Source organism: Aulonocara stuartgranti (assembly GCF_965226115.1).
Source record: "Aulonocara stuartgranti genome assembly, chromosome: 14".
NCBI classification, from domain to species: domain Eukaryota; kingdom Metazoa; phylum Chordata; class Actinopteri; order Cichliformes; family Cichlidae; genus Aulonocara; species Aulonocara stuartgranti.
Window position 1 is genome coordinate 27,943,783 of NC_138950.1, and position 19,739 is coordinate 27,963,521.

General features: G+C 42.8%; 1 protein-coding gene across 2 annotated transcripts; it reads left to right on the plus strand.

The window, feature by feature from the left end:
* Positions 1-16: 16 nt before the first annotated feature.
* grk7b (G protein-coupled receptor kinase 7b) lies at positions 17-8,064 on the plus strand. Of its 2 annotated transcripts, none has more exons than XR_014270981.1 (4): positions 17-1,712; positions 2,188-2,625; positions 5,126-6,212; positions 6,913-6,980. XR_014270981.1 is itself a non-coding variant. In XM_082503720.1 (4 exons), exons 1-4 carry the CDS (start codon positions 1,113-1,115, stop codon positions 7,238-7,240), a joined length of 1,638 nt encoding a protein of 545 aa, XP_082359846.1. In that variant the 5' UTR covers positions 17-1,112; the 3' UTR covers positions 7,241-8,064. The 2 variants fall into 2 exon arrangements, 1 of the variants encoding a protein (XP_082359846.1); XM_082503720.1 differs by having other exon boundaries at positions 5,126-5,397; positions 6,913-8,064.
* The last annotated feature ends 11,675 nt before the right edge of the window (positions 8,065-19,739 follow it).

Here is a 19,739-nt window from a genome sequence, read left to right on the forward strand (position 1 = left end):
CATATCTAGGCATGTAGGTGTAGTCTGTGATCTACAGAAATTCAAACAGCATCAGAATGAGGAAGAAAGGTGAAGTGATTTTGAATGTCTCATGATTATTGGTGGCAAACAAGGTAATCTGAGTATTTCACAAAATGCTAATATTCTGGGAAGATTTCTTGATGTCAGAGGAGTTTGGTCAGACTGCAGAGTATGCAGAAGAGCATCTCTGAATGCAGGTGCTGAACCTTAAAGCAGATGGGCTACAGCGGCAGAAGACCACCACCACCTTCTGTCAGCTAAGAACAGGAAGCTGAGGCTCCAGTTCAAACTGGGTGATGACAAAATGTTGGGGGAAAAAAAGTCCCCTGTTCAGATGAGTCTCAATTTCTGCTGCGAACATTCAGATGGTAGGGTTAGAATTTGGTATAAATTATAAACTGTATTCATCCAGTTTTTCATGCTATTCTGTCCATAAAGTAAAAGAGGAAACAGAAAATCCAGTCATGTATAATCTGAGGTTTTAGAAAAATTATATTCAGAATTGGTACACATGTTGGTTGTTTTAAAACAAGCAAAGATATTAAAGTGAGTCAAGGTGGCGTTTAAGTCTTCAGACGCTTTGTTAGCTGTTGGGAAAAATCAATTCCTGAGCTGCTACTGAGCCAATTATGACTCATTTAGTGAAGACTATAATAAAGTTATAATAAACCAAGTGTGCATACCAAATTGCATGCACATATAGCCTTGTCAGTGGCATTATACTCTCATGAAGAGTTCATTAACTCTACAATAACTTGTTAGGGTCCTTATCAGCCACCTCATCGTGTTATACTGGCAGCCCAATTACTGCACACAGTCACTTTGTAACTCCTATGAATAGACCAGGATAAAGCCTCTTAAGTTCAAACCACATAAGTTGCTTTCCCCGTGTGCCACATACGAATAAACCCTTAGCCACCAACAAATCCCTAAGGACGGTGGTGCTTTTAAGGACTCAAACATGCATGGCCCAAGAAGTGAGGGATGCTCAGGATGCAGGTGCTCAGTTGAGCGTAGAACTTGCAGATGGGTTAACGTCAGCGTTTTAAGTTCATCCACTGCCCGCTGGTGTGCCACAGGATCCATCCAGCATGGGTGACCTGCTAGGATTGGACAACTTGGTGGCCAACACCACCTACCTGAAGGCCCAGCAGATCGATCGCAACGAGCTGAGGAAACGGAGACTCTCCCTGACGCTGCCCAAGCTGAAGAAGACCTCTGCTCTCCAGGCAGCAGAGGGAGAGATGTACGAGTCACTCTGCGAGCAACAGCCTATCGGGAGCAAGCTGTTCCAGCAGTTTCTCCTGACCTCTAACGACCAGTACGCGGCTGCTGCTGAGTTTCTGGATGAGCTGAGCAAGTGGAGCTTTGCCGAAGATGAAAAAAGAGAAAAAGCCAAACAGACGATCCTCGCCAAGTTCTGCCAGTCTCAGTCTACGGGATTCCTGTCCTACTTCACCGAAGAGGATGCTGAAACATGCAAGGACTTATCAGACAGTAACTTTGATGAGGTGATTTTGGACCAGCTGAGAGAAGCCACTAGAGAGTTCCTGAAGGGAAGACCTTTCTCAGAGTACCTGAAAAGCCAGTTCTTCTACAGGTTTCTGCAGTGGAAGGAGTACGAGAGGCAGAAGATCACTGACAAATACTTTTATGAGTTCAGGACTCTTGGAAAAGGTGGCTTTGGTGAGGTGAGTGCCAAAAACATTAATGTCAGAATAAAAGTGTTTGGACAGTCAACGGATTTTCCTGCTACAGCCCAATAGCACGAAAGTGCGACTCACATTAGTGAGGCAGGCTACTAACTTAAATAATCCCCCTAAATCACCTCTACAGAATAATGTTATGTCGTACAATTTATTATTGTGTATTATATTGTATCCTTTGTCTTGTCTTCCTCACTTTAATCCTAAATGGTGGCTGCCGCTCCCCGAGGCTTGTTCTGGAGGTTTCTTCCTGTTAAGAAGGAGTTTTTCCTTCCCACTGTCTCCAAGTGCTTGCTCATAGGGAATCATCTGATTGTTGGTTTTCTCTATGATATTGTCTTTATCTTGCAACATAAAGCACCTTTAGGCTGTTGTGATAGCAACATGGCTAGTTTGTCCTTTAGAGCAGAAAGTAGCTCAAACATGTTTCATATTGATTTGTCATAAATTTGTCCGTCAGGTGTGCGCGGTGCAGGTGAAGCACACGGGCCAGATGTACGCCTGCAAGAAGCTGGATAAGAGGCGTTTGAAGAAGAAAGGCGGTGAGAGAATGGCTCTCGTGGAGAAGCAGATTCTGGAAAAGGTCAACAGCCTTTTTATCGTAAACCTGGCTTACGCTTACAACAGCAGACACCACCTGTGCCTGGTAATGGACCTGATGACTGGAGGAGACCTCAGGTTCCACATATACGACTTAGGGAAGAGAGGCATACGGATGGAGCGTGTGGTTTACTACACAGCCCAGATAACCAGTGGCCTCCTGCACTTGCACAACATGGGCATCGTGTACCGTGATATGAAGCCTGAAAATGTGCTGCTGGATGGTAAAGGACAATGTCGCCTGTCAGACCTCGGATTGGCTGTGGAGCTGTCCAAGGGCAAAATGATCTGCCAGAAGGTGAGTGTCTCTAGATTAGCCTTGACTTTCAGTGTCAGATATGTGCAGGATCAGAGGCTCTCTGTGGTTTGTGCAAGAGTAAGAAATTCTACTCTCCATACCAGAGAATCTCTTGTTTTATTGTCCTGCATGGCCACCCAATGCTTTGTATTATTTTTCTGCTTCACTAAGGAAATCCTCACTGACATTAACACTGAATTCTCTCACAGTGTGTTCACCTGCCATTCCAAGGAGCTTACCAGGAATAGATTTATTGACTCCCAGTCCTGCTCAGGCCAACAACGAATAAGTGCACAGCCCTGTGTAACCCAAATGAATCTCATTAAAAGGTGCCTGACCTCATCCACGGTTGGACGCTGCGTAGCCTGAGAAATGTAAGGTAGAGGTAGAGCAGGCCTCCACTCACTGGATGAGTCTCACAAGTGCCTATTAAAGCAGGCATGGTCACATACAGCCCACTTTGATCTGAGGTGTACAACTTGTGTTGTACAAAATGTAAAATGAAAAAAAAAGGGAAAGTAATAAGCAAGAAATATATGTTGGCAGGTGCAGGTACAGGAGGACTCAAATGCCAGTGTGTAAAAAGAGGTTTTAGGTCTAGTTTTAAAGGACTGAGTGGAGGGAGCAGATTTGACTGTGAGGGGAACGCTGTTCCACAGTTTGGGAGCAACCAAAGAGAACACCCGGTCTCGTCTGAGTGGGGTCGTCTGATCAGAAGCATTCGATCTGCTGACCAGAGAGTTTAACTACTCGTTTATTTATTTAGTTTCAATATAAGTAGAGAAGTTCAACTTCAATCACATGTCTTGGTTTTTCTACCTGAAAAAGAAACGCTGCTGTAGGAAATGAAATCTCTCTTTGGGCTTAAATTTGTAAGAAATGTGTAAGATTACAGAAAACTGTGTGGTTGTTTAATTTTTCAGACAGTCTTGTAATTTTAAAATTCAAAGCTTTAGTTCATTTACAAAAAAAAATCTCATTTTCTTTCTTTATTTACTGTGGACTGAATAAAAAAAAACTACAATCTATAGAGCAGATATTGAAAAAACAGCTGTCATTTAATAATTTAGATTAGATGAAACTTTATTAATCCCTCGGGTGGGTTCCTCCGGGAAATTCAGAAATTCAGTTATTTATCGATTATTTAATTACATTTCTGCAGTAAAGATTGCAAATTTATACCCTTTTTCCAAATTTTCCAAAGCCATCCAGTGGGCCAGATTGTAGTGTTTACCAGGCCGATTCTGGTCCTTGGGCCTTACATTTGACACCCCCGCTTTAAAGGATCATCATTTTCTCTTTATCTTGTTTTGGTGCATTCTAGCATCTTCATTTTTATCTTGATGTTTTATTGTTTTTTGTTACATTCAATTAAACAGAAGCTGTATATCTTATCCAGCTTCTTCTTGTTGCAGATAACTGAAATAATTATTCAAACTATAAATGATTTGTTGGAGTAGATTATCATGTTGACGTTCATTCCCTGCTTTATAATGGTTTCAGAAAAAGGTCTTTTTTTTAACAGTTGTGTCTTTTGAATCTCGGACTTTAGTATTTCTGGCTATCAGAGACTGCTGTCTGTCAGCTCCACAACCAGCTCTTGAGCAAAATAATAAATACTTAAGTGCCCTAAACCTGCATTCTGTTCAATGGCCAGCAGGGGGCAACTCCTCTGTATGCAAAGGAAGTCAGACCCACAGAAGCCTTTGACAAAATTGTAACACCTGACAAGACCGTCAGTGATGCAAATATCTCATTAGCCGATCATTAATGCATTTAGACACAGAGAGAGAGTCAATGTGACCTAGTGAAGTTCAAACTGAGCACCAGAATGAACAAGAGAGGTGATGTAAATAAATTTGAATGTGGTGTGGTTGTTGGTGCCAAACAGGCTGGTCTGAGTGTTTCAAAGGCTGTTGGATCTGCTGGGATTTTCCCCACTCAAACATCTGCAGGGTTTGCAGAGCATGGTCTGAAAAGAGAAAACATCCTGTTCTCAGTTCTCTGGGTGAAAATACTTTGATGATGTCAGAGTGCCCCTCCTGTCAGCTGAGACCAGGATCCATCCTGGCTTGTATCAACCCAGATAGCAAGGAGACGTGGTTTCAATGTTTAGTCAATATCAGGTGATTCCATTGAATCAACGATGAAATCTGATGTTGACCGAACGTCACTCTTGCCCCCTTTTTTAATATTGAAACAACGTCATGTTTTGATATTGAATCACTCTTGAACAGCTTGTACACTTTGGGCCTTTAGGTGCCTATCAGAATCATAAATTGCTAAGGAAGCAGCAATGTTTTGTCGCCTTTTGTTAATTTCCTACCGTGATTATCCATTTCCCCCCATTTCTCCCACCCCATACTACATTCACACACCTCAGCAAATGACTGACAATTCTTTGGAGCTTAATTTAGTTGAATGCCACAACAAAATAACCCAAAAACCTGTAAACAATGAAAACCTAAATTCTCTTCTTGTGCCCTCTGTGTGTGGTCAGGCTGGTACGACTGGCTACATGGCCCCTGAGGTTCTGAAGCAGGAGTACTACCGCTACTCTGTGGACTGGTGGTCCCTGGGATGCAGCATTTATGAGATGGTGGCCGCCCGCTTGCCTTTCAGAGACTTCAGGGAGAAGGTGCAGAACGATGAGGTGACTCGCCGCACCCTGGAGGACGAGTGCAAGTTTGAACACAAATCCTTCGATGCTCCCACCAAAGATATTATCAGCCGCTTCCTCAAGAAGAGGGTGGCGCGTCGCTTTGGGTGCCAGTAAGAAAAACACTGAAAGTTTGAATGGTCTAGATGTAATGGAGCGAAGTCGCCCGGCAGCAGAAAAAGTCTCACTTCCTTTTTTTTTACTTATGAAAACATGCCATGGCTCTTGGTGTGGTTTTTACAAGAAATGGGACCAGGAAGTCTTTAATAAACAGAAATAAATATTTCAGCATTCTGAGGAGAAACAGTGTAGTGTAGGTTCTCAGCTCATGTTTGTCTTAAGCGCTTGAAACGAATGCAGCTGGATTTCTTTTTGCTTTTTGCTTTGTCCCCTCTCATCAAACAGGCTTCCTCAGTTCTAAGAACTGTCCGACATATTTAACCCCTGCTTGTAGATTTTCCTGCGCTCACTTATCCAACACCAAATCCAGTCAGTTTACAGAACTGAGGAAGTCTCTTGAATGAGAGGTGAAACATCTCCACGAACCAAAGGGGCCTTCATAAGAAGCACTTAAGACAATCCTGAGTAGAGATTGCTCGATTTCGACCACAAATGATAGAAAAAAGCATCAACGTGAACACTGATGAAGTACTACAACCACACCAACACAAGGGGGCGCTAAATTTGTTCAAAAAGGAAATTATTACCTGAGCGAAAACGAAGGCACCGACTTGAATGTGCTTTGATTTTTATTTTGTGACTTTCAAACTTCTCTGCTTCAGTTTATTTTTATATTTTTAACTTGTCGTCTTAAGTTCTCTCCAAGCATCACAACAAAGGGAGGGTGTGTCCTCGAAGCCTTTCAGAGGAACTTTGTGACCATCAGCTCTGCTTTTGGTCCTCTCCAGCAGCTCCATGTGACAAAAATGTACTTTGTGTGATTCTTTACATTCTCCAATTATAAAAATTTGTAGCCTATGAAACAAATTTCATATGTTTATATTTATATATTGGATGCATAAACGTTCATGGTCAGTCCTGAGTTTCCCAAGGAGCCAATGAGAAAAGTTAACAACAGAGCACGAACAGATTTTTTTGCTTTTCCTGCCAACACAGCTGGCTGATCTGCAGCTGGACCCATTTATTTTTCTACTTTTACTATTTTTAAAGCCATTCAGCTGCTCTGAGTTTTATTTGTTAGCAAAGAAGGCTATTTTTAATTCGCTTCATTTGCACAAACTTACAGAGCCGCTTATAGGTATAGCTTCATAGCGGCTCTGTAATTACATAAATGCAAGAAGAACATGTGTTTATTGTATTGACAGTGAAACTTTAGGTCACTGGAGTTACGTGTTTTCAATAATTTCAATTATTTAAACTCCTCAGTAATGTGTCACCTTCATTATAACCTCTGAGTCAAGATAAGTGCAGAAAGGTTGAAGCTGGATGGAGTGGTGTAGAATATGGGTGTAAAAATAAAAAATCAACAGAAGGGGAAGCGAGGCAGATGATTCTGAATGCGTGGCAATAACTTCTCGTCACATATTTCTGACATGTTTTGTGTTAATGGACAAGGCATTTCTCTGAATGCCTCAAAGTAACACTTCCTCTTAATCCATCACCTTTAGAGGCGATGACCCACGAAGCCACGAGTTCTTCAACAGCATCAACTTCCACCGACTGGAGGCGGGCCTGCTGGAGGCCCCCTGGGTGCCAAAGCCCAACGTGGTCTACGCCAAAGACGCGGACGAGTTCAAGGACAACTCTGACATCAAGGACGTCACGTTTGACACCAAGGATGAGAAGTTCTTCAGGGAGTTCAGCACGGGCGCAGTGTCCATGCAGTGGCAGAAGGAGATGATTGACAGCGGCGTGTTTGACGAGCTGAACAGCGCCGCGGTCATCCAACGCGACCGAGAGACTGCGTGGAAAACCAGGCTGTGCGTCCTTTTCTAAGCACACTCACAGGAGGAATTTTGGACACTTGAATATGCACAGATGTCCTTAAATCGAAGTGCCTTCAATTATGTGCCTCGGAAACCTTTTTACGCGTGCCCTTTTTCCTTAACCTCAGTACATTTCCCCACATAAATAATTTCATTATGCAGCCACAGCCAAACATAATAGGACATTAGTAGCTGCAGTAAAATAAACTTGCAGTATTAATGCCCAGATGGAAAACATGCTGACATTGTACTGCAGCTGCGGCTTTATACTTTGCCCTCTGTTCCCGGTGAGACAGCAGATCCCAGCACCTTCATAGTTTCCATTACATCACTTGGCAATTTTTGGCAGGCAGCTGTTTACGTGTGTTTGTAAACAAGCTCCATAATGGCTGTGTGTCATCACACTAATGCGCCACCTTTCTATTAGTGGCCCACGTTTCACACGGGACCTCTGAAGAGCCCTTCTTCTTTCCCCCTCTGATGAGCTCCTGCTCAGGGTCGCGCTGATGAAGTCTCTCAGCGCACCACTGAGCGCCGCCAGACGCTCACGGAGTTCGCTCAACCTCCCGCGGCACTCATCATCATCATCCCCATTATCCCGCGCTGCTTTGGTATTTACAAGCACTGGATGACTCGTTCACTAATTTTAACGACCGAGGGAGACAAATTGTCGTACATGCACAAAGTTTTTTCCACTTGAAAACATGTTAACATAGATTTTCTGGCACCATCGAGCCAACGCCAAACCCCTTTACAGCCCCCTCAAATCACCCTTTGTTTATGCACAAACCCCTTGTTACTGTGCTCAGTGCACAGCAACAACAACAACAAAAAGTAGGCTGTTTGAGAAAACCTTTCACACACAAGTTGCCTTTAAGGATCCATAGTTTCTTCTGATTCATGACTGAAGACTCAGGTTGAAGTAAATCAACGGACTGTTACTGCTAATCAATCGTTGCAGAGTCTACTGTAGCTTCTGCTTGGAAAACAGCAGATTTCAGGGGGGCAGGTTTGGCCTTTAGGCTACCAGAATCCCCTAGGTGTCTTATTTTTGACTTATTTTTACTTATAAACTTTTAAACAACTGCAACTTAAGAAAAGTGGTGGGCAGATCGATCCAGATATCGATATTCTAGATACCAATGCTGGTATTGGTATCCGACCGATACTGGCACTATAGAATCGATACTTTAGTTTTTGAAAATGAAAAAATAAATTCCAAAAATGTCTGTGAATGTAATAACCAACAGAAGTTGACCCAAACTGCTTTAAAGACAGGCACAAGACAGTCTCCAAAAACATTCAGATTTAAAATACATAAAAAGCTAAAAGTTGTGTTTTGTTGTGTAAAATAATTATTGTGGAAAGTAAAAATCACAGTGATTTAGTGGTCATTAAAATGTGCTCAGAATTTCCAAATTGATGCTGATTGTTCTCATTAATAATGGCACGCTGCTCCCCTACAGAAGCTGGCTTTATAGGTTAAAAGTATTGGTACTTGGTATTAGTATATACTTAGTATTGGATCAGTACATACTACTACTGCAGTATCGCACACCAGCAAATAGAAAAAACATCACAATAACTAAACAAAAACAAAACAAAAAGTTTCACAAAGCACAACGGAACAGTTTTTGGGGAGACAATAAGGTGATGGACCAGACGCGGATGTGACAAGCTAACAGTAAATAGCTAATACCAAACATGTTTCTACAGTATTACATGAATCATGTGACTAAAATTGACACGCATCACAGCTCATCTGTCACGTTATTCTGTCCCCGAAAACATTTCCGTTGTGTTTTTCTATCTGCTTCTGTTTTCTTAAGTTGCAGTGCATTTGACCTCTCAGGGCCACCGTACCTTAGTGCCAAACAATGCCAATCATGTTTTGTAATGCATTTCTGAACACAGAAATGTGCTTTTCTTGCAGTTTAGATGATATGCTCTTGTACTTTCAACAACATATTTTGGTTTGCAAGGATTTTATGGATCATCTTTTTTGCTACTGATGCTGGCAAACCTTTTTTTTAACAAGCTGTGATGAAAGAAAATAAAAGCAAATTTCCAAAAAGCTTGAGTGAAATAAAGTTATTTCCCTGTCCTCCTGCCGCTGATGATTTCTGCAAACAAGTGAGTCACAAGAGCGATGACATGTGAAGTTACAGGTCGAAAGCTACGCAGTCATTGTGATTATCCTCTTGTTGCTCATCTCACGGTTGCAGATCTCATCTGTCATCATTTATCCAAGCAGCCCGGTGTCGATCTGAAAAACAGAGCTTGTGTCTTCAGTTACATCATGTTGCTTCAATATTTGATTCGGATTGCTTCATCTGTCACTGTCAGCGTAACCCTCCAAAACAAAAAACAAACCCCTCAGCACGTTTAGGTAATGAGGGACACATAAACATGTGTTGCGCTAATTCCTGCACGGGCAGGGGAGAGGCAACCTTACAGGGCGGAGGAGTGGCCCCCCCTTCACGCTCCACTGTCACAAGATTAGAGGGTGCTTCAAGATGGAAATCCAAGACGCAACCTGATCATCGTGGCTGTGAAGGCAGAGTGGGGAGTCCACTGTGGACGACGTGACGACAAGGCAAACTCGGCAGAAGGTCGCCAGGAACATGTTTTTACCAGGCGCGTACAAGCTGCTGCCAGGGTTTAGTTCCCCACGGCCCAGCGCTGTAATGCTGCCCTCCAATTCACAAACAGCACAAACAACTCTGCAACACACACACAACATGTACTATAAAACATTTGCACTCAGGCATGCAAATACACACTGGTGCACGCACCTTTCTGCATCTGTAGCACCGATTGTGCAGAAGAAGATGTGCACAGATCCCACAGAAGACTTTCACGCACTCTCTCTCTGATCCACACACACATACACACACACACACAATCTTATTACCTCTGTAGAAGCAGGTGTGGGGGTTTTAGAGATCAAAGCAGGACAGGGTGTAATTTGGTATCTGCGTTTGTTACATGCCCATGCTCTGGATTCACATCAAAGGCATGTGCCACACTTCAGTTCTGCCCTGGCATCCTCGGGATTGTATCACACCACTGATATCGCTGCTTTTTCCCCTTTTTTGGCTCTGCGTGCGTATGTGTGCGTGTTCTTCAAAAGGCGTAAACATGAAAATTACACCGAGCGATGTTTATATACGCACCTCTATGTGTGTGTGCGTGTGAGTGTTTGGGATAGGTGAGAAAATGGTTAAATAGTAGAGACAGAGAGGCCATTGTCTGCTGAAGGAAAGCGAGAGCCAGCCATGAGGGAGAGAATGAAGAAGGAAGAGAGCTGTCTCGTACTCAAAGCTGGTGTGAGGTCTATATTTTTAGGATTAAAGTCTGTTTTTAAATGGTTGAAATCTTTTCTTTTTCTTCCTTCTAGGCAAATTTCACGCCATTCAGCGTAACAAAAATATAGAAAAATTTGAACCGAGAATCGAGCACCAGATCAGGACTGAGATCCTCATCCCGCTGAGCTGCCAGTGTGAGCCTCACTGCTACAGCCCAGAAAGTCTTCTGCTCTTTTGGTTCACGTTCAATTTTCTAAGCTTCATTGCTTGAATTCTTAACATTTCCACAAATAAGTGAATTCGTGCTTGGCGGTCCAACAGAAACAGAGCGTGTGTGTGCATGATGTTCTTCCCCACTGAGGCCCAGTGGGTAGTTTCCATGGTGCCCAGACCTCAGACCCCTTCCAGTGCCAGGGGGTGGACAACGTCATGGACAAGGCATACACACACACACACACACACACACACACACACACACACACACACACACACACACACACATTTATAAACAGTCTTAGCCTTCATCCTATCTCTGCACCATGTTTGGTCCCTTTACTGCAAGAATCATCTGTTTATGTGATTTAATCTCATGTTCCAACAACAAACAAAAAAAGCTGCCAGTGAGACCAAATGATGGCACCGGTTTCCAAACTCACGTCTTGGGAAAGTGTCTTGAACCATGACTGCACAGCTATATCGAAAGCAGCGAAAATTACCCCAAGACATCAACCCTGTCAAGCCCATGTGATTACTCCAAAATCTTGTCAACTAGAGGACAAAACAAATAATTATTCTGACTCATCAAACGCTATTTAAATATTGTCCGCAAAAGTTCTTTTTGCTTTTCCCCAACACATAGAGCTAGGGTTAAGGTTCTGACCTCAAAGGGTTAACATATCAGTGTCAGGTGATTGGAAAAAAGGCCACTTAAGGTTTAGAAGTGGATAAAAATTACTTACAGGAGCACATATGTAGAAGACTTTACTCACTCATTGATGTGTCTGGATCCTAAGCTTTGGTATAGTATGTAAGTCTTACCTAATGTTATATCGGCAGATAAATGGATGGAAAGATGGACGGATTGAGTCTTTGTGTTATTGCTACAGCACAGAAATCCTCCAGCAATCATCCTTACCTTCTGTCATATCGGCGATACGTAGACATTAGAGCAAGCAGTGTTTGTGGTTCAGACCCAGGACACACAGAGGGGATCATCTCTTGAATGGCTTGATGTGTCCCCTCCAGAAGAACTAGAGGATCAAGAGGATATTGGTCCAGAGATTCTCTGCACTACTACCTCTGCAAGCCCATCCAGGTGGATTGATGGATTGATGGATGGATGGACGGACGGAGGAACAGATGGATGTACTGAGTCTTCGTGTCATTGCAACAGCACAGAAATTATCCAACAACCATCATTTTGCCATGACAGTGGTGGTGGCATAAAGGCAGGAGGAGTTCCAAAGGTGGTTTTAATGGTTTTCTTTAATGGCTGTAGCTCAGGAGGTAGAGCAGGTCATCTATTAATTGTAAGGTTGATGGTTTGATCTCAGACTGCTCCAGTAAAGTATAGTAAAAAAACCAAAAACCTGCTTGTGTGAATGTAAAGAGTGCTCAGGTAGAGTAGTCCATTTACCATTGGCTGCCTATTTGTCAACAAAGGTTTTTGTTTTTAAATAAATGCCAACAATTAATTTCATTTTATTCATATAATGCAAATTGACAATAACAGCTGCCTCAAGGCACTTTATAATGTAAAGAATCTACAATAACACAGAACAAAGCTCAACAATCAGACAGTTCCCTACACTCATAAAAAGGAAATTGGGCGGTTGTTGCATTTTCAAAAGTATAACTTGTAATTTGAACAAATTATTTCATGTTTCTATGGTGAACGTAATTAAATCATGTAGGATCTGCATAATATTCAACAACTTAATTTGTTCTTGTTAAGATGACACGATAGGATCTAGTAAGAGTGGTTATATACGCCCGACTGTGGCTCAGGGGGTTGGGAATCGCATCTGTAACCGGAAGGTCGCTGGTTCGATCCCTGGGCTCTCTGTCCTTGTCGTTGTGTCCTTGGGCAAGACACTTTACCCTACCGCCTACTGGTGTTGGCCAGAGGGGCCGATGGCGCGATACGGCAGCCTCGCTTCTGTCAGTCTGCCCCAGGGCATGAATAATGAATGAATAGTGACATTGTAAAGCGCTTTGGGTGCCTTTGGGTGCCTTGAAAAGCGCTATATAAATCCAATCCATTATTATTATTATTCTTAGTTGCTGGACTGAAATTCACAAGGGGAAAAGGAAAGTCACTGGGTTTATAAGAGGCAGACAACTACACACACACACACCACATTTACGCTATCGCTATTTATTGTGGTTTAACCTGTCAAGGACAAAAACTCTGCATGAAGCCTTGTAATCATAGCTTTCCTACTTTTGTTAAGCCTGGTTTGACAGTTTGGTGGCATGGTGGTTAACACCGTTGCCTCACAGCAAGAAGGGCGTGCGTTCAAATCCCCAATCTAGATAGTTTGCAGTGGGTTCTCTCTGGGTAATCTGGTTTCCTCCCACTGTTAAAAGTCATGCAGTTATTTGAGTTAGGTTAATTGGCGATTCAAAATTACCTATAAGTGTGAATGTGAGTGCAAATAGTTGTTGTCTCTCTGTGAGAGACTGGTGACCTGTCCAGGGTGTACCCAGCCTCTTACCCTATCACTTCTGGGTTATGCCCCAGCTCCCGGATAAAGATAGTAGGATGGATACAGTGGAAGTTGTTGTGAATCCATTAACTTTTCATGTTATCTAGACTTTGTTGAACATTATGTAATATGAAGACAACATGTAGTATTTACATGACCAAGTAGTATTTGGGTAAAAGTTATTGAATAGTGTTGGAATAAAGTGACAAAATTGTGCAGAATTAAAATGTTCCAAGAGCTCAACTTACTTCATTTAAACATGTTTCAACCACATTTCATCAACACAAAATGCACAGCTTTATTGAATATGAATAAGTTGTGTTGATTTAACTCAGTTGTTTAAGTTTCTTCCAAAGCAAAACAATTGTGTGCAAAAAATTTCCACTGTTGAATTAAGTAAATCCAACATGTTCTTTTGTTTTCAGTGTACATGCAAGCACCTGGCGACAGTGGGAATGAAAAACACCCTTTTAACAGGAAGGAATCTCAGGCAGAACCAGGCTCAGAGAGGGGCAGCAATCTGCCGCGACCAGCTGGGGGTGAGGGGAGGAAGGCCGGACAAAACAACATCAGTGACACATCAGGAATCCCCTAGTTTAGGCTACTGAATACATTATATTCTCCATAAATGATTAATTTCAGGATTGTTGACAATCAAAAGGTGTCCTTCATTATTTCTGGGTCCTCTCAAAGAGGACCTGCATCTACATCTATTTAAAGTGAACAAATTAGTAAACAGTGTATTTTTTCACCACTTCATACAGCACTCTTAGCTGTTTCTATCTTAAATCCTTTACTTTTAATGTTGGCCTCAGTAAATTTTTAAGCTGTTATCCTGCTTCTTAACTTTCACAGTTCAGCCATTTCCTTGTTCAGCAGTCTGCCACATCTCTCCGGTCACCTGTCACTAGGAATAAAGTTCTCTCCCACAAGTAGAAAATCCCAAGGAAACAGCTTAAAGTTCAAAAAGTTATAGCATCCTGAAACCGGAGTTGGCCGGAGCATTAAGCTTTCTGATGTTCCTTCACCCCTCCAGTGCAGGGTGATTGAAGATCAGCACATCAAACGAAGGGAGAGGGATATAATGATACAGAATACTGTATCGGGGAAACACTTTACAACTCCTCATCTTAAACAGTGAAGGAAAGAAACAGTTGTGGTGCATGTGTTAATGTACTTTAATTGCAGTGCACCGTGCTGCCTCAGGGGTCACCGACTGTGGGGGGACTGCTGGCATCTGTGTTTGTGTGGACAGATATGCTGCTCGTGTGTATGTGTGTGTGCTCAGGAGCAGGTATAAAAGTCATCACGGCGTTGGGTAATGGTGACAGAGAACCAGAAATGTAATCTGTGAGGCGGTGTTAGTTTCTAAGAGTGTATCCAGTTTGATTTAATTTGCTGGTATTTCTTGCATTCTTTGTTAGCAGTGTAATATGACTGACAGTTGGCGCGACAGGCAGTCTGGACTCAGTCCAAGTCTTTTTCTGCTTTAAGTGTGCGTGTGTGTGTGTGTGTGTGTGTGTGTGTTCCCAGACTCTCTAATCTACCTCTTCCAGTCTGTCAATATCACTTGGCATGTGTGTGTGTGGCTAAATTCACTCCTCTGCAGCCGTCCTTGGACATCTGGGGTGTGTTGATGCTGCTAATGGATAGTGCGACTGTAACAAAGAAAGAGGCCGATGTGTGGATTCTGTTGAAATATGAAGTCTGTTTATATAAAGTACAGAGCTGGGGGGAAAAAAAAGATAATTAAACTGCTCCTATACTATTATGACCAAACTCTGTGGAATTTCCTCACAGGTACTTCTCACACAGTGACTCCACACGAGCAGGAAAGAAAGAAGATGAGGTACACTCGGATATTTGGCGAAATGTTTAGACTCTTACAGGAATGCACTTTGTACTGACTGTGGGGGAGATGTCGCTGAGCAGGCGAGGTCTGGGCATTGTCCACTTTGAGCTTATCTACATCAAGAACTTGTTCTCTGGCCTCAAGAAGTTAGGCCAGAGAACGAGGCCTAACTTCCTCATGCCTTCTCATTAGGCAGTTGCTTTAGAAAGTATTCAGACACATTCAATCTTGGTGCACAAAAATAGTTCAGTGGCCATGTTATTAGGGTAGTACTTGGTTGGACATCTTTTTGCCTTCAGAGATGCTTTAATTGTTCATGGCACTGATCCAACAAGGTGCTGGAAACTTTCCTCAGAGTTTTTGGTCCACGTTGACATGACAGCGTCAAACAGTTGCTGCAGATTTGTCGGCTCCACATCCATAATGAGAATTTCCCGTTGCGCCACATCTTGAAGGTGCTCTGTTGGAGTGAGATCTGGTGACCGTGAAGGCCTTTTAAGTACACTGAACTCATTGTCAAGTTCAAGAAAGCATTTGAGATGATTTAAGCTTTGTGACACGGTGCATTTTATCCTGCTGGAAGCAGCCATCAGTAGGTGGGTACACTGTGGTGATAAAGGCATTGAAGGGGCAGCAATATGCTCAGGTAGACTGTGGTGTTTAAATGTTGGTACTAAAGGGCCTGTGCAAAACTGTATTTCAGTTTCCTGCTCTTAGCTGACCAGAGTGGCACAGTTGTGACCACAGCTGTACCTGATAAATTGGCTGGTAACATTTGTAATAAATGCAAATATAATATGTTTGTGTTCTAGTTTATATTTTTGAAAAAATGCATTAAGTTTAAAATGTGATGTGAAGAGTCACATGTATTTTATATGCTCTAATCAATCAATTAACCAAGACTTGCATGCCTGAATAAGGCCATTGTGCCCACACTGTTTAGTTTATTCCAGCCTTGTTTCTTAGCCTAATGTTTGTTGAGACAGACGGAGCAGTTGTAAACCACACCTTACATTTTTTTTTAGCTACAAATAGAAAAGGGGATATCTGTACTAAAGTACACTGCTGACCCACAGAAGGTGTGTGTGACATTCACTCCGGGCTAAATGCTACAGGCCAGACAACCACAAAGGAGTTTGCAGCCTTTAGTACAGATTTATTGAAGCCGTGTTTTGTTAGGGTAGCTAAAATCAGTCAACTCTTGGAAAAATTCCCCTTAAACTGACAAAAAAAAGCTGTTTGCATGCAAAAGAAATAGTTAAAAAAAGATAAATCAGGATTCAGGAATGATCAAAATGTTACAACTATATTGTAGCGGTGTCTTCCACATAAAGGACTACAGTCCAACAGTACCAGAAAAACTAGATATTTATTTATCCTGAAAACTGAAAACTGTGTGTGATAAAAAATAAAAAAATTTAAAAAAGATTGATCTTAGTTCCCACATGAAACATCCAGTTTTAAACACTCTCTGGACGCTGGCGTCCTCGGAGGTACTACCACTTGTTTTGACTGATGGGCTAATTTAGGAGGTTCTACTTTTGGCTCTTTCTTGTTTGCCGGCAATCTTTTTGGCATTTAAAAGAAAACTGAGCTCGAGTTGCAGGTTCACTAACGCTGACCACAACTTCTGCTGAGAGTGCTTTCAGTGGTGACACGCCTCAAATCTAAAAACTCCACACTGTAACCTTATCGTGCTTATTTTTATCTTCAGTGAATGACGTTTTGTACTCCCATGTTCGATGGATTAAAGGGCCGGGCTTTATCTTGTGATGATCAGGAGGTTGCGGTCTGCCGGCTTACACACACACACACACACACACACACACACACACACACACACAAATGCACACGCACACATAAATATGCCAGCATAAATACACGCACACACTCCCCCCAGATGTTTCCCGACATGGTCTGCTGTGACTCCGGTACATTTGTTTATCCCTGCATGCATAGTTAATGCTACATGCCCTGCACAACAGAGCTTACACTGCTTTTTGTTTTCCACTGCAGCTCTTTTCCATTCTCAGAGTGACCAACACAATGGCTAGTACACCTAAAATGGTACTGATGGCTGTTTTTCTTCTATTTGGAAGTCAAATGATTTTATCACAAAGGGCTTAAAATGAGGCTGAAACAAGTGACGTCATCTCGGATGCCTGTGTATTGCCAGAACTTGTCACTGTGCTTATATTTCCATAACTGCATTATCAAAAGTGCTGTAGCTAAAGGGCCAAATAAGCATTCAGAAATGTTACATCATTTTGAAGCTTTCTGGAAGTCAGAGTTTTACCTGTTGTATGCCAAACTAGACAGATCACACCAGCCACAACACCAGTGAATTCTCAGGACACAGAAATTATTCATTTTAATGGAAAATTCTGGTTTATTTAAACTTTTTTTAATGACTCATGTAAGTCTGCAGTCCGCATACAATACCAGGTCTTACCAGATCTTTCAACGTCTGTACAACACAGTGAAAAGGAGAGATGCACGTCTGTACACTCTTCAGCTTTTGTGCTTTACAAGTTCATTTTTTTACTCAGTTAATGGTTTGAAGTAGAAAAATACCCCAATCACTTCCCCCAAAATTGGATATGTTTACCCAATTACCCAATCCTACCCACATAGCAGACAGGTCAGGCCCGGACCTGGTGTCAAGCAGATATGGGCCAAACCTGGTGTAGATGGCACTGTTTATGTGATGGCATGCCACATCTGGCCAGATTGTAGTTTGGTGTATGTGGCCCAGGCTCAATGAAGACAGGTCTGGTCCAGGTCCAGCATCAATCTGGCACTTCTGACTGACCAGTGTCATGGCGGGGTGTATGTCAACCAGGTCTGGCAATAATGGTGCTATTTATTTTCCTATTTTAGTTAGAAGACCCAAATGCCATGTTACAATACTATACTGCTGTAGTATCCAACGTTTCAAATGCAGGTTTGACAGGTTTGTGAGTGTACACTTTATCCAAAACCTAGTGACGATTTACTTACGGTTACCACCCGGTGGCTGTAGCTCAGGAGGTAGCGTGGGTCATCTACTGATTGAAAGGTTGGTGGTTCCATCCCTGGCTCCTCCAGTCTGCATGTCAACTGTTTTGATGTGTACGAATGTAGTTAGGAAGTTCTCAGTTTAGAGAAAGTGTGTGATTCGGTGAATGTGTCATGTTGTATGGAGCACTTTGAGTAATCTGGGAGAGTAGAAAAGTGCTACAGTATATAAGAATCAGTCCGTTCACTGTCTGAACAGAGTTTTGTCATGTTTCTTTTGCGCTAATATGTTCCAGTACATGTTGTTATTACATGGCTTCACTAAGGTACACATTAGGCTGACATCTGTGCCAGCACTGGGCCAGCAGTGTGTCTGCAACTGGCCCGTGGCTGCACGCAACTTACACGAGGCCCACATACCGCAAAGAATGACGGCCCTTTGGTGGCCCAGATCTGGTTTGCCAGAGGTAATCCACACATGGGCCAGCACAGGACCACCAGTGTGTCTGCAACTGGCCTTGTGCTGGCCCATGTGTGGGCCACATGTGTGGGCGTGAGCCTGGTTCTGCCAGACTTTTCTTCCTGCTAAAAGCGAGTTTTTCCTTCCTACTGTCACAAAGTCCATACCAAGGTTATTATAGTAAACTAAAACTAACCTAAAAACTTGACTTTTGGAGGAGAAAGGAAAACAATTTTGTGACAAAATGAACATTTTTGAGACTTCTACATCAGTTTCCCCCCTCCCCTGTGATCTGTTCCTCTTCATGTGATTTAACTCCAGGTCCAGTCCTGATACACATGAACTCCGAAAAAATACTCACCTTCAAATTTTCACCTCCGAGAAGCATCTACGCGGCGAGGTCTGCTAGTCACTTCACTGAAATGCAACACTAACATGAGCTCTCCCCTTCCTGAGAAATTTGCTTTTAAACCCGCATCACTTACAGCTGCTCTCCTTGCTTAATCACTCCTGCTTGATATTCTGCAGTCACTTCCATCCTCCTGAAGGTGAGACTTTTTCAACCAGCTGCTCTGGGTCGCATGCTTTGTCAGATTGTTAACACATAATAAGCCCACGCACTCTTGTAAACATCAAAGGCGCTCCTCTCTCATATATATATTTTTTTCCAGCCGGTGCAATGTCCTTTTCCGTTGTTGCTTTGAACACATATACAATTATTACGGCTGGTGGGAGGAGATACTGCACATGATGCAAATGGGGACGCTCGCACAATGTGCATACTCGCCCGTACACACAAACACAAACGGCCGAGGCCCTGGCATGTCTGAAAAGAACACTTTGATGGTGCGGCCCTCATTTGCCGTTTGAGTTGGCATTGAGTGAGTTCTCCCGTGGTCCCCTGGCCACGGCACACACACACACACACACACACACACACACACACACACACACACACACACACACACACACACACACACACACACACACACAGCCATGAAGGCCTCATGGAGCCTGCAGGGAGTCAAACTGCTCTCACCTGTTGTCTCTGGCAGCCTAAGAGGAGACGATTAGCGCCCAGCACTGACAATATGCTCTTTGTTCCCCTCTTTCACTCCCTCTCCCTCTCATGCTCGCAGTCCGTTGCTTCTGCTCATTCCTCCCTCTAACCCGGCCTTCTGTCT

Bases quoted from the DNA above. Each gene is read 5' to 3' on its own strand.
- grk7b (XM_082503720.1), top strand. From the start codon at position 1,113: ATGGGTGACCTGCTAGGATTGGACAACTTGGTGGCCAACACCACCTAC. The intron at 1,713-2,187 runs GTGAGTGCCAAA...TTTGTCCGTCAG, and splicing joins GAAAAGGTGGCTTTGGTGAG to GTGTGCGCGGTGCAGGTGAA. The intron at 2,626-5,125 runs GTGAGTGTCTCT...GTGTGTGGTCAG, and splicing joins GCAAAATGATCTGCCAGAAG to GCTGGTACGACTGGCTACAT.